The 13,014-nt window shown below is 47.7% G+C and overlaps 1 protein-coding gene across 1 annotated transcript; it reads left to right on the forward strand.

The window, feature by feature from the left end:
- The first annotated feature begins 1,218 nt into the window (after window positions 1-1,218).
- LOC147986281 (putative E3 ubiquitin-protein ligase SINA-like 9) lies at window positions 1,219-1,636 on the forward strand. The gene is made up of 2 exons (XM_087541945.1): window positions 1,219-1,302; window positions 1,385-1,636. Exons 1-2 carry the CDS (start codon window positions 1,219-1,221, stop codon window positions 1,634-1,636), a joined length of 336 nt encoding a protein of 111 aa, XP_087398071.1.
- The last annotated feature ends 11,378 nt before the right edge of the window (window positions 1,637-13,014 follow it).

Below are 13,014 nucleotides of genomic sequence, written 5' to 3' on the forward strand. Positions count from 1 at the left end.
CTTCTTCGGCGGCATGTTGATGAAGATGATGAAGATCTAGCCTGCGTGAACGCCGGACCTGGTTCGCACAATCTCGACGCCCCCTACCTGGCGCGCCAAAGATGTCGGGGGACTGATCCACGAACACCTATGGGACCGGCGGGCCAAGTCCCTTTCGATTCGGTGAGGGCGGAGGTCGTGCAAAGAGCACATCGAGGCGAGGCACGCGAGCAGTTTACCCAGGTTCGGGCCGCACGGATGCGTAAAACCCTACTCCTGCTTTGTGGTTTGTATTGATTTCTTGCTTGGGAGCGCGGAGTGCACAGTACACACCAGCGGCTAACTAAACCGAGCGTGAGTGTTCCCTGAGCTAGCTAACTTGAATCAGCTGACCCCCTCTACGTTGCGCATGGACCTCCTTTTATATGCTCAAGGGGTCACCGACAGGTGGCAACGTAGACAGGGGAAAAATGGAAAGGTGCTGCGGTAGGTACAGCTACCTGCTACAGTGTATCATACCTAACCCTGACGGCAGGGGACAAGGGCATTAAATGCCCGTCTGTGTCGCCTAAACAGTGCAAAAGGCATCGTCAGGGATGCCACCGCTTGCCACGATGGCAATCTTGTCAGCGCCGCTTGCCACCGCGCACCCCTGGCCGCACAGCCTCCCGCCACGTACGCCTGGAAGGGTCCCAGAGCGACATGTTGGTGGATGTGCTGGAGCGCGGGCGCGGAGTGGTGGCTTGCCGTGGCAAGCGCCTTGCCGCGGTTGTTGTCTTGTCGCGTCCGGGAGCTTGTCGCTCACCGGGCCTTGCCGGGGCGCGAGGTGCGCCGCGGCAAGTTTCTTGAGATGCCTTGAGTGGCCTTCCCGGCAAGCTCCTCTTGCCGGGGTCTTGTCTCCTTAAGCGCCTTGCCTTGGTTGGCCTTCCCGGCAAGCTCCTTTTGCCGGGGTCTTGTCTCCTTGGCTTAGACACTTTGTTCTTGAATGGCTCCAAAGGAACCACGGAGGACCTTGGCGGTCACCCGACAAGCCTTGCCGCGGAACGCTGCGACTGCCCGTGCACAAGTTCGGGATACTAGGGTACCCCTACTCTAGTACACCGACAGCATGTGTTGATTTAATGCACCTTGAAGTAGTATAAAATATGTGACGGTAAAGCTTTGTAATACCCCGGCCCAAGTCGAGAGATGGTTGTGCACGAGGAGGGCGAGATCATGCAGACCGAACAGGACCCGACGATGGAGCTCTCTAAGGTCTCGATGGACCTCATCGTGCTCCACTGCCCCTTGTGCCTTCGCCCCTTGACGCCTCCAGTGTATGAGGTTCGAATATATCTCGTCCGTTCGGCTGATTGAGCAAGGTGCAGGTTTCTTGATTGATGTGTTGTTCGATTGATTTCTGTAGTGCAAGGGAGGGCACCTGGCCTGCATGGACTGCCGCATCGAGCGCCCCGGGAACCAGCGACAGTGCCAGAAGTGCAAGCACGGCTGTGGCTATGACGTGCAGAACACGGCGGTGGACTCCGTCCTTTCGTCGGTGAGGGTGGAGTGCCCGCACGAAGGCTGTGGGCTCTACGTCACTTACCACAAGCTCGCCGATCACCAGAGCGTGTCTCCGCTCACGCCCTGCAAATGCCCCGTGCCCGTTTGCGGCTAAGAAGGCCCGCCACATTCAGATTGACAAGATCACGTCCTAAATGTTTCTAAAGTGCCTTCTGTTTATCTTACTAATATGCTAATATCGGGATTACCTTGGTCTACTTTAGCTTAAGAAATGGTGGGTTTTGGTGGCGATGCAGCAATTACTTCGACATCAGATCAGTAATTTCCAACAGTCGAACGGATATTTTGTGTCTCTTGGATATAAAGTTCCTTTGGGTAAGAAGTACTACTTGTCATCAAAATGGATAAAAGGAGATGTATGTAGATGTATTTTAGTTCTAGATACGTCCCTTTTTATCCATTTTGATGACAAGCACTCCCTCCGTTCCACAATACATGCCTTCCATTTGTCAAAATATAGATGTATCTAGACATGTTTTAGTATATAGGTACATCCATGATAGAGCCAATCGGATGGTTGAGAACACTACAATTCGTAGCTACAGATGCGTGTGTGACTCCCAGATGTAGAGGCTGGGGGTCATCATCCTCCTTTTCGAGAAAAAACAGACGTGTGTGTGAGTGCGTGCGTGCACCTCTTCTCTTCCTGTATAACGTACTACTAAACTCAGAGTACAAGTTTTTGTGGGTGGCACGATGGTGCGTGCGAGAAGTCCCGAGAGATAGGTTTAATGCGTCTGAAAAAAAGACTAGCTTAGAGCTCGGCACGCGGCTATTCCTGTCGAACGCCCCATTAACCGTAAGATATGTATACTACGGTGCCAGTTATTGCCCATACACAGCAGTACTCCCTCCTTTCCGGTTTATAGGGCTTAATTCAAAAATCTCACCAACCAAGATGGTGAGTGGTGGAATATTTTCTGTAGTTTGCAAAAGCACCTAATTAATGCTCTTGTTTTTCTCAAAAAATTATGTTTATCAATGCATTAATTGCATTCATGCATTGGTCAATTTTCTCTTAATACTTGCATGCAATGATTTAATGCACCTTGGAATCTGAACATGTGTTGGGGAACAACCAAATTGAGCCTTATAAAATGGAAAAACTAAAATTTTGAGATAAGCCCTATAAAACCGGAAAGGAATGAGTAGAAAAAGAAGTACTCCATCCGGGAATAGTGCCGCACTTCAAAACTAGAACTGACAATAAATTTTGAGCTTGCGTCTCGTCACATTCCAAATTACTCCACGCTATATTGAATTGCAAACCTGTTCACACCGATCACAACCTAAACGGTTTCCCACTTAGGAGCGTATTAGTACTCGGTTACAAATACTAGTATGCCAAGATGACTACACATTCCTCCTCAACTCCTCATCCACAAAAACAAACAAGTCATTAAGCACCCTTCCCTTGCGTCTGCCATGGCCAGCATGAGTTCTGGGTCGAGAGATTGCCACTAGGGAGAGACGAGCATGGAAGCGGAAGCACGAGAGATGTCCCGCCTCGCTGTAAGAGCAGCTGACATGTCCCGCCGCGCGGAAGTAGCAGCACAGAGGTCCCGCCGCGTCGTCGATGCAGCAGACTGGTCCGGCCGCGCCGCGGAAGTAGCAGAGATGTCCCGCCGCGCCACGAATGCAATAGAGATGTCCCGCCGCACCACGGTTGCCTGGGAAAATTTCTCGCGGGAAGGCGACAACTGTTACAGGCGCATGCATACGATCGTCCATAGCCAGATGGATCAGATCTCCGGCTGGGCGAGGTTGCAGGACGACATGAAAGCCTCGTTTGAACAGGCTACCAGCGTCATCCGGCAACTAAGGGAGGGCAATGAGAGGCTCCGGGACGAGCGCGACCTGCTAAGGGAGAAGATCGTCCGAAGTGCAGACCAGCAGGAGGAGACCAGTGCCTTGTTGAAGAGGACCGGCGTCATCGTCAAGAAACTTATGGACGAGAATAACATGCTTTGAAACGAGCGCCAAAGGCTGGTGGAGGAATCCGTGGATGTTCTCAAGCAGCGTCTTGAGGACACGAAAGAGCTCATTGCCGCTCGCCGTGGAGACTAGTTCCCGCGGCCTGCAGCAACGCATCAAGAAAGTAGAGATCAGCGAGCGAGATCCTTGTCTTCCTTCTTCTTTTGCCCTTGTGTATTTCGGGCGTAGCCGCATGTGGCTTTTTAAATTATCTTTCTAATTATGTAAGACAATTAATCGTCCTTATCTTTCTGTGGAAGATCAATGTTGCGAGGCTGGAATGAAGAAAACTCTTGCTATGGCGACCCTGGCGTTGCTGTTCTTCTAGTTGCTGCTGGGCTTCCTTCAGTTTCCTGGTTTTTTTATGTAATAATCAGTTTAGGATGTGGATTGTGTCGTCAGTTGTGAAATGTTGGGTTCTAGCACGGATGTTTGGCCTTTGTTGGCCTCTTGGGATGTTGCGATTTCAATCCGGTAGCCTTTAGTCCTTCGTGTTAGGCTGGAGTTATGCTGAACTTCTTGTGAATTGTGGTGGTTTTCAGTAATGAAAATCAGAAGGGGCAAGCCCTTCTTTGATCAAAAAAAATTAATCGTCCTTATATATTCATCAGTCTTGCTATAAGTCGCAGTAGATGCTATATAGGTCCATCGGATCTTACATCAAGATCTGTGCTTTCAGATTTTCTTTTTTCTCTCTTAAATCTCAGTCGAGTGAGACATAGCCACGCCATTAAACAGAGGCTCGAGCGCCATTAATGGACACCTTGGGAGAGAGGTGGACGGCAGATGGAGGTCAAAGGGCTCTCCTCCCAATAAGCACGCGCAGGGGTCTGATCGCACACCTCTCATACTCAAATAGCTACCCTGCACGGCGCCTCCTAGCTAATAAAAAATGGGGACGCGTGGCGGCACGTAAATGGTACTAGTAAGTAGAACGCCCATGGTTTCAATAATACTTGTGTTTCCGATTGTAACGTGACAACACTTGTTCCAAAATGAAATTGTTGATTGTTAATGTGTGCGCCTTCGCAAATCGGATTGAAAATTTACCACAGCATGTTGGTGCCATGTCATGGCACCAAGCCAAGTTTCATTATTTTCATCCGTGTTTTGGATTTACAGGAATTAAAAAACTAAGTTTCTCAATGTTTCCAACCCAGCCACGACGCCCAGAATTTTGAATTTCATTCCCATTTCTTGCATGGAACCTAGAAATTTACCCGAGGGCACACATGTGATTTTTCAACCAACTTTGGTGCACTGGAACATATGCTTGTATTTCAAATTTGAATTATGCACACAAAGGTGACACGTTCCCTCCCAGAACCACGAGCCTTCTTGAGAGAAGCTCCGATTAGCAAGAAGCTTATACCAAAATTTGTTCCTATTCAGCCAATTTTTTTACCACGGCATGGTACTACCATGACATGACACCATGCCAACTTTCATGATTTTAAAACCAAGTTTCTCAATGTTCTCGACCGATCCATGATGCCCAGATGTTTGAATTTTATTCTCATTTTTTGCATGGGACCTACTCCCTCCTTCCATCTATATAGGGCCTATTGTGTTTTTCAAGACAACCTTTGACTATTGATAAGATTAATAGCACATGAGATGTATACTATGAAAATTATATTATTGGAAGCTCCTTTGACATACAAATTTGAAGGTATGCTTTGTGTAAGTTGCATGTCATATATTATTTCTCTAACGTTTGGTCAAAGTTAGCCTCGAAAAATGCATTAGGACCTATATAGATGGAAGGAGGGAGTAGAAATTCACCCGAGGACACAAATGTGATTTTTCAACCAACTTTGGTGCACGGGAGCATGTGCTTGTAGTTCAAATTTGAATTATGCACATTAAATGACCAAAAACTCAATTAATGTGTAAATAAGGCCAAACGAAGCCGGAATAATTCCAATATTTAACAGGGCACTCATGTAGTTCTATGTTGCCTTTGTAAATAAACTCAAGGGGGACAACGTATATCGTTTCGCACTCAAAGGTGGCACGTTCCCTCTCAGAACCACGAGCCTTCTTGAGAGAAGCTTCGGTTTGCAAGAAGCTTATACCAAAATCTGTTCCTATTCAGCCAATTTTTTACCACAACATGGTAGTACCATGAAATGACATCCATGCCAAGTTTCATGATTTTTTCAAACATGTTTTGGATTTACAAGAATTTTAAAACCAAGTTTCTCAATGTTCTCGGCCGAGCCATGATGCCCAGATGTTTTAATTTTATTCTCATTTCTTGCATGGGACCTAGAAATTCACCCGAGGACACAAATGTGATTTTTCAACCAACTTTGGTGCACGAGAGCATGTGATTGTAGTTCAAATTTGACTTCTACACATTAAATGACCAGAAACTCAATTAATGTATACAAAACGACAAACGAGCCGGGAATAATTCCAAAATTTAACAGAGCACTAATGTAGTTCTATGTTGCTTTTGTTAAGAAACTCAAGGGGCGGCAGCGTATATCGTTTCACACTCAAAGGTGGCACGTTCCGTCTTAGAACCACGAGCTTCCAAGTCGGCCCGATTTTTTTTACCTCAACATGTTAGTGCCATGACATGACACCGTGCCAAGTTTCATGATTTCCAGGCGAGTTTTGGATTTACATGAATTTAAAATCAAAGTTTCTCGATGTTCTCGGCCGAGTCATGACGCCTAGATGTTTGAATTTCATTCTCATTTCTTCCATGGTACCTAGAAATTCAACCAAGGACACACATGTGATTTTTCAACCCACTTTGGTGCACCGGAGCATGTGCATGCAATTCATATTTAGATTATGCACATTAAAAGTCCAGAAACTCAATTAATGTATAAAAAGGCCAAATGAACCCAAAATAATTCCAAAATTTAACAGGGCACTCATATAGTTCTATGTTGCCTCTGTAAATAAAATCAGGGGGAGGCAGCGTATATCGTTTTGCACACAAAGGTGACACGTTCCCTATCGGAACCACGAGGCTTGTTGAGAGAATCTCCGGTTTTGCAAGAGGCTTATACCAAAACTTGTCCCAATTCAGCCAAAAATTAAACGTATGAAAACAGGGTTTAGATTATCCCAAACATCTCGCTACCTAGATCAATAATGTACTATGATTTGAATTCAACATAAAATGGATACAAATATTTGAATTGGAGAGCATATGGTACATGTAGTTCATAGTGAAATATGATTACTACTATATGTATGTTTTTTTTTATCAAGATAATATTTAAATTATTGTATAACTTGACAATAATCGTATTCAAATAAGGAAAATTGATTCAAATTTAGTCCATATGGTAGACGACAATATATATGTTCACATGGTGGAGTAAAATGTTCATATATGATGGAAGATCAAAATGTATGACTACATCAATTATAAACCGCAAGGTCACCTAACGATATATTCGAATTCAACATAACATGGATTCAAAAATTGAAATTCGAGATCATGGCATATGTAATCATATAAAAAGGGACATTACTCTTTCTTTGGTGGGAATTGATTTGTTTTTTGTTGTTGTTGAGGGAAGTGGGAATTGATTTGGTACTGTGCAGGGTAATCTTGTTCTCCCGATTTTTTTACATTTTTCTTGTAGTTTTTTCAATGGCATCTATAGCAATATAGTAAAAGGGGACATGACTCCCTTGTGTCTTGTATGAATTGTTTTTTTACATGTTAAGTTTGTTCTGCCAAACAAGGAATCCGCACCTTGTTATCCCGAAATTTTCAAGCTCGAGTATCTTTTGTCTCACCTGCTTTGAAACTCCCGCTTCTTCAACCAGCACCGCGCCATATTATCCCGAAATTTGGACGCGCACGAGAACTCCCTCCTCATCCGAAATCGCTCCCGCAGCCCAGACACGTGAAATCCCCCTTCTACCCCTCAGCCGGAAATGAAGCTCCACGTCGCGGTGTCAAAACCAGTGGGGGTACGCTGGTAACTTACCCTACATTTCGGACAAGCGCGTCCCTAAGCTTGGCTCCCCCTCCCCCTTCGCCCCCCCCCCCATTTGTACACCGAGGCCGCCAAAACCCGTGAAACCCCACGCTCCTCCGTCGGCCTCCCGACCGCCGCCCAGCCGGAGACTCTTCCCCGACTACATCGTCCACCGCAATAGCTTGCCGTCCCTCATCCACCGCACCGGATGAGGATCCGTTGTCGATCTCGTCGTCCCGCCGGATCAGCCGCCCCGTCCTCCACCTCCAAGGAGCTGCCCCGACGTTCGCCTTGTCTATCGCGCCACCTCAATCCCCACAGTGCCGTCTTGACCTGCCCCACCGGAACCGCAGCACCCTCACCAATTCCTCCGATGAAGCCGAGGCCAACTCGACGCCACCAAGGAGGTTCTGCACTCACCACTGCATTTTATCTTTTATTCGATCTCACGGGGCTGCCGGCGCTCGATACCGAGCAGACATGGCGTGTCTCCATCGACGGCACCGTCGCCTGCCACATCATCCACGGCATCTCTCCCACATGTCGTTTGCTTCCTCGGCGGCGACTTCCACAACGGCACTAGCTGCAGCTGCTCCGGCTCTCGCTCACGCTGCGGCTCTATTCTTGTTGTCGGTCACGCTGCTGCTCTGCTCCTGCTTTCGTTCGTGCTGCTGCTCTGCTCTTGCTCTCACTTGCACTGCTGCTGCTGTTGCACGACCTCCGGCAGCTACAGGAGTTGCTGCTTTAGCACTCGCTCGCGGTGCTACTGCACGACTTGCTCTCTGCTAGTGCGTTCCGTACTCGAGCGTCTGTTGATTTCGATCACTGCTTCTCTGGTACTAGTGCTCGAACGCCCTAAACATCTATTGCAATACTCTGTTACTAGTTCAATCAGTTTCGACAGTAAAATTCAGTTTCGACTGTGAAGTTCATTTTCTTCAGTTAAATTCAGAGTGAACAGTACTTACAGCATCTGTCAGAGCGGCTGTGGCACGGCTGATGCGTTTTACATCTAGCACTTTTTGGTGATGTATTTTACATCATCTATTGCAGATGATATTAGGGTCCCACTTCAGATTAACGTTGTCTGTCTTATCATGCTTCAGCCTCGTCGCCGTACACCTTAGCGAAGCTGCTCCAACGACGGAACTGTCCATCACAGCAGAGCAGTACCCTCGGCGCCGTTTCCAGAGGCCTCGGATCTTCTTCCCCGCCCCCGACAGTCACACCAGCATCATCACCATCCTCCACGTCCAACCCAATGATGCTGAGGTCCACAAGGCTATGCCAAAGAGGTTGTACACTCGTCGCATCACTTAGTTTCTCCATTCCTATGTTCTTCCAATTCATGTGAGACAAACACCCAGGTTGACTGCACATTACAAGTGATTTCAGTTTAAGTTGTATAAACAGTTATGTTCTCATGTGATGCACATTACAAGTGCTGCCAATGCTGTGTAGTTTCTCACACTTATATTCTGTCTATGATGATGTGTCTTAAAAATATATGAGTTGAATTGTGTCTCTATCTTGATTAGGGAACATAAACTAGAATGGTATGGACAATACAGTGACCATAGTACAAAGATATATGTTTGTTTCATGCTATTATCATGTCCACCTTACTACTGAACCGGTTTACCAAAATGAGTTCCGTATACTACAAGCTAAACCTATGATGTGTCTGCTTGTTTCTCTTGTAGTATGGAAACAGAATATTGGAGAAGAGCGCCCCACTATGCGATGGTAGAGAAAGTAATGCATATAAGGTTCAAGATAGTGAGACAACCCTGTTGTTCTCCAAGAAAGGTGATAAAAAATGATCTTGTAGACAGTGAGAAAACTCCACAGTCCTGCATTGATGTAGTGTTCGAGTTACTGGCCAGTACCGCTGGCACAAGCTCTTCGAACTCGCTGCCTAAATCACTTCGGCTTCTTCAGTCTCAGCTACAAGCTGAAAGGAATCAGTCAGCTATGCTGCGGCAAGAAGCCGAAGGACTGAGGAAGTCCTTGCAAAATTCAAATGCATACTTTCTTGTGCAACAGCAAGCGCTGGAGGATTTAAGCGCCAAACAAGAGAAAGTTAATAAGCTTGCTAAGAATCTTGCCAGCATTATGGGTACCCAGGATATTGTTTCTTGAACTCTTCTGAAGTGGTTTCAGTTCTGGACTTGTTTTGCTGCAGCGTTTATATGCTGCTTTGTTCCGTATATTTGCACTGGTGGCGAACTTTGATGCCCAGTGGATGTAATATGTGTAATAGCCGTGATAGCCTAGCATAAGTTGCTTGCTTATTTATTTCCTTGTTGTCTTGTTTATTTGTTTGCTTGTAGTCAGTGCAGTTCTTTTTCCGCGGTTTGCAGTGGCTGCAATAACCTATTTTCAAAAACTAGGCCACGATAACCATGGGCTAATATTTACTATAGTGACACCGGGCCTCCTACGGGCCGTAGAAACAGTGGGCCTTCTACGGGCCGTAGAAACAGTAGGCCTTCTACGGGTTGGAGAAACAATGGGCCTTCTACGGGCCGTAGAAACAATGGGCCTTCTATGGGCCGTATCATCAATGGGCCTTATATGGGTCGTATGATCGATTGGCCAAACATGGGCCAATAACAGGCCGCATTATGGCCATAAACGGGCTAGAGTTGGAATCATCCGTTCATGGGCCGACCATAACGGGCCATCGTTAATAGGCCGTATTTGATGACGCTATGAAAACGGCCCAACGTATTAACGGACCACAAACGGGCCGACTGTAACCACAGGCTGAATTTGGCCCCAAGCAGAAAATGACAGTAACGGGCCGTACGTAAACGAATGCTGGAAATGAGCCCAAGAATAAATGGGCTCTGAGAAGGCCGAAAGATAACATGGGCTAGAAACGGCCCAACGGAATAACGGGCCCTTAATGGGTATAAAGTGATACACTGTTCATTACGGGCCAGTTTCACCATGGGCCGTTAATGGGTGTAAAGTGATACACCGTTCACTACGGGCCGGTTTCACCACGGGCCGTTAATAGGCCAAGAGTTACATAGGGCCTCATATGGGCTTAAAGACGTCATGGGCCATACATGGGCCAGAAGTGAAAACGGGCTGGAATCATATTGGATGGCCCAGATGACGCTACTGGGCCTAATTCGGATAGGGCGTAACGGGCCTTGGGTTAGCGGGCTGTAAATGGGCTATATGCGAACAAGCCGTTAACAGGCTTTCACGGGAATGGGCCTCTGTTGGGCCGTGCCACGTGTCGACGTATCATAGGAGCCTTCTGTCCAATGAGTGGATGCCATCTGTCCCAACGATGAGCCGACATGTGTTTCCTCCAACCAATGATGATTTTACACCTGGAAAATCCCCATTGGTCGGGGCTGTTAACGGGTTATCGGATCCAAAACCCGACCTGATAGCTTAACGGCGTTCCGTTACGGTGGATGCCACGTGTTGGTCACCCTTGACGAAAGCACTTATGTGACGCGCGATTTATTGTCATGGAAGTGCACACTTCCGCGATGATAATTTTGGTAATGTCATGGAACTCTTCTATGACAACACAAGTATGACTATCTTGATTCTGTCATAAAATCGTCATGGATGTACATGCATGACAAAAAACGCGGCCTACTGGGACAAACACGTATCATCACAGAAGTGTATTTTTTTGTAGTGTGCCCACTATTCAACTATTTTGGGTTGCTCTGATACCTGGACTATTGCTGCTGATTACTTTGGCCGGGTTGCTGATTGTAACCATCCTAGTTACACGGATGGCCCTGACCGTGAAAACCGCCTCCGCCTGAACCGGCGCCCGACCATGAAAGCCGCCTCCGCCTGAACCGGCGTCCGGTCCATGGCTACCATCAAACATGTTGGAATTTTTAAATGCCTTCATGATCGTATAGTCCTTCCACAGATGGGTAGCTGGCTTCTCCCGGGTGCCGTGTCTTGGACAAGGTTCATTCAGTAGTTGCTCGAGGGTGGGGCCTGACTCACCTGACCGAGGAGGTGGACTACCCTTGCGGCGTTGGTTCTTGCCCTGTGTATTGGTGTTAGCCACAAACTCGTCAGCCTTACGTTTATTACCTCCTTGATTCGCCAGGTTATGCTGGTGACCCTTGCCGTTGCCATTCTTCTTTCCCTTCCCTGTTTTTTCTTCATCAGACACCGGATCCTTGGTACTGTCAGAATCAGCATATTTGACCAGGGCCGCCATCAACTGGCCCATGTCATTACAGTCACACTTGAGCCACCCCAGCTTCTATTTCAGAGGTTCAAAACGGCAATTTTTCTCCAACATTAAGACCGTCGAGCCGGCACCCAATGGGTCGTGGACTCACCTTCCTCTTGCTTACAATTAGTCAGGTCCATGATTGACATAGGTTGTTTACATGTGTCCTTGAAGTTCTGAATGAACCAGGCCTTTAACTCCGCCCATGAGCCAATGAAATTGGGTGGCAACCCTTCCAACCAAGTGCGAGCCGTTCCATCCAACATCATAGTGAAATACTTAGCCATTGTTGCATCGCCGACCTCCAATAGCTCCATCACCATCTCATAACTTTCAATCCATGCCCCAGGATGTAAGTCAGCCGTGTAATTAGGCACCTTACGAGGCCCCATAAAGTCTTTTGGCAAGCGCTCATTACGTATAGACGGCACCAGGAAAGGGACACCTCCTGTTCTTGTGGCTACTCCTGCCTCAACAGAGGTTGCCGAATAAACCGGAAAAGCTTGATGAGCCGCCTGCTCAGCTGCCAGTTGAGCCGCCCGCTCAGCCTCTTGATGGATTCTCTCCTGATCCGCCAAGTTAAGGGCTCCACCCTGCGCTGGCTAATGCCTACACGGTTGGTTACGACATTGAGCATTGCTCGACATAGCGGCTGAGTCCATATGCCTGCTATAGCTCGGGCTCCGGCTTGGGCGAGGGGTTGAATGGCTTCTGTGTCGACTGTAAGAGTACGCATCCTACTGCGCCAGAGCCGTCTGAAGAAGTTCTCTCACCCTTCGTGTTTCAATTGCTATCGCAGAGTCGCCTTCCATCGGGAGAGCCGCCAAACGGGCCGACGCAGCAATGAGATTCTCCAAAGGGTTAGAAAAGTGACCCGGTGGTATTGGTGTGTAATGAGGCGGAGCGGTATTCATACGAGGTGGTTCCATGGCCCGTGGTTGAACCGGTGCCCTAGCCCCGGGCGTCGTAATTCGGTTTGCCTCCGATGGGTTACTTGGACCAGCCCCGGGTGTGTGGAAAAGGTTCCTAGGATCATACGTCAGAGGTAGACGTGACTGAGTTTTGTGGTGCCTTCTCCTCATGACCTCGTTTGACGTGTTCAGATCCACCGAGAGCCAGAAAGTCTCCGCTTGAAGCTGATGAGCATGAGCATCCAAAGCCGCCCGCTCCACGACCATCCTGACCTATTCTGCTGCTAAATTTTCCTTGGCCTGTGCCATCTCTTCACGTAGCCCTGCTACCTCCGTGTCATGCTGAGCCTTATCCGCCGGCTCCACCATAGCAGTCAACAGAGCCGTCAACTTATCCATG

This window comes from Triticum urartu, chromosome 2A (assembly GCF_056163025.1).
Source record: "Triticum urartu cultivar PI428250 chromosome 2A, HENAU_Tu73, whole genome shotgun sequence".
NCBI classification, from domain to species: domain Eukaryota; kingdom Viridiplantae; phylum Streptophyta; class Magnoliopsida; order Poales; family Poaceae; genus Triticum; species Triticum urartu.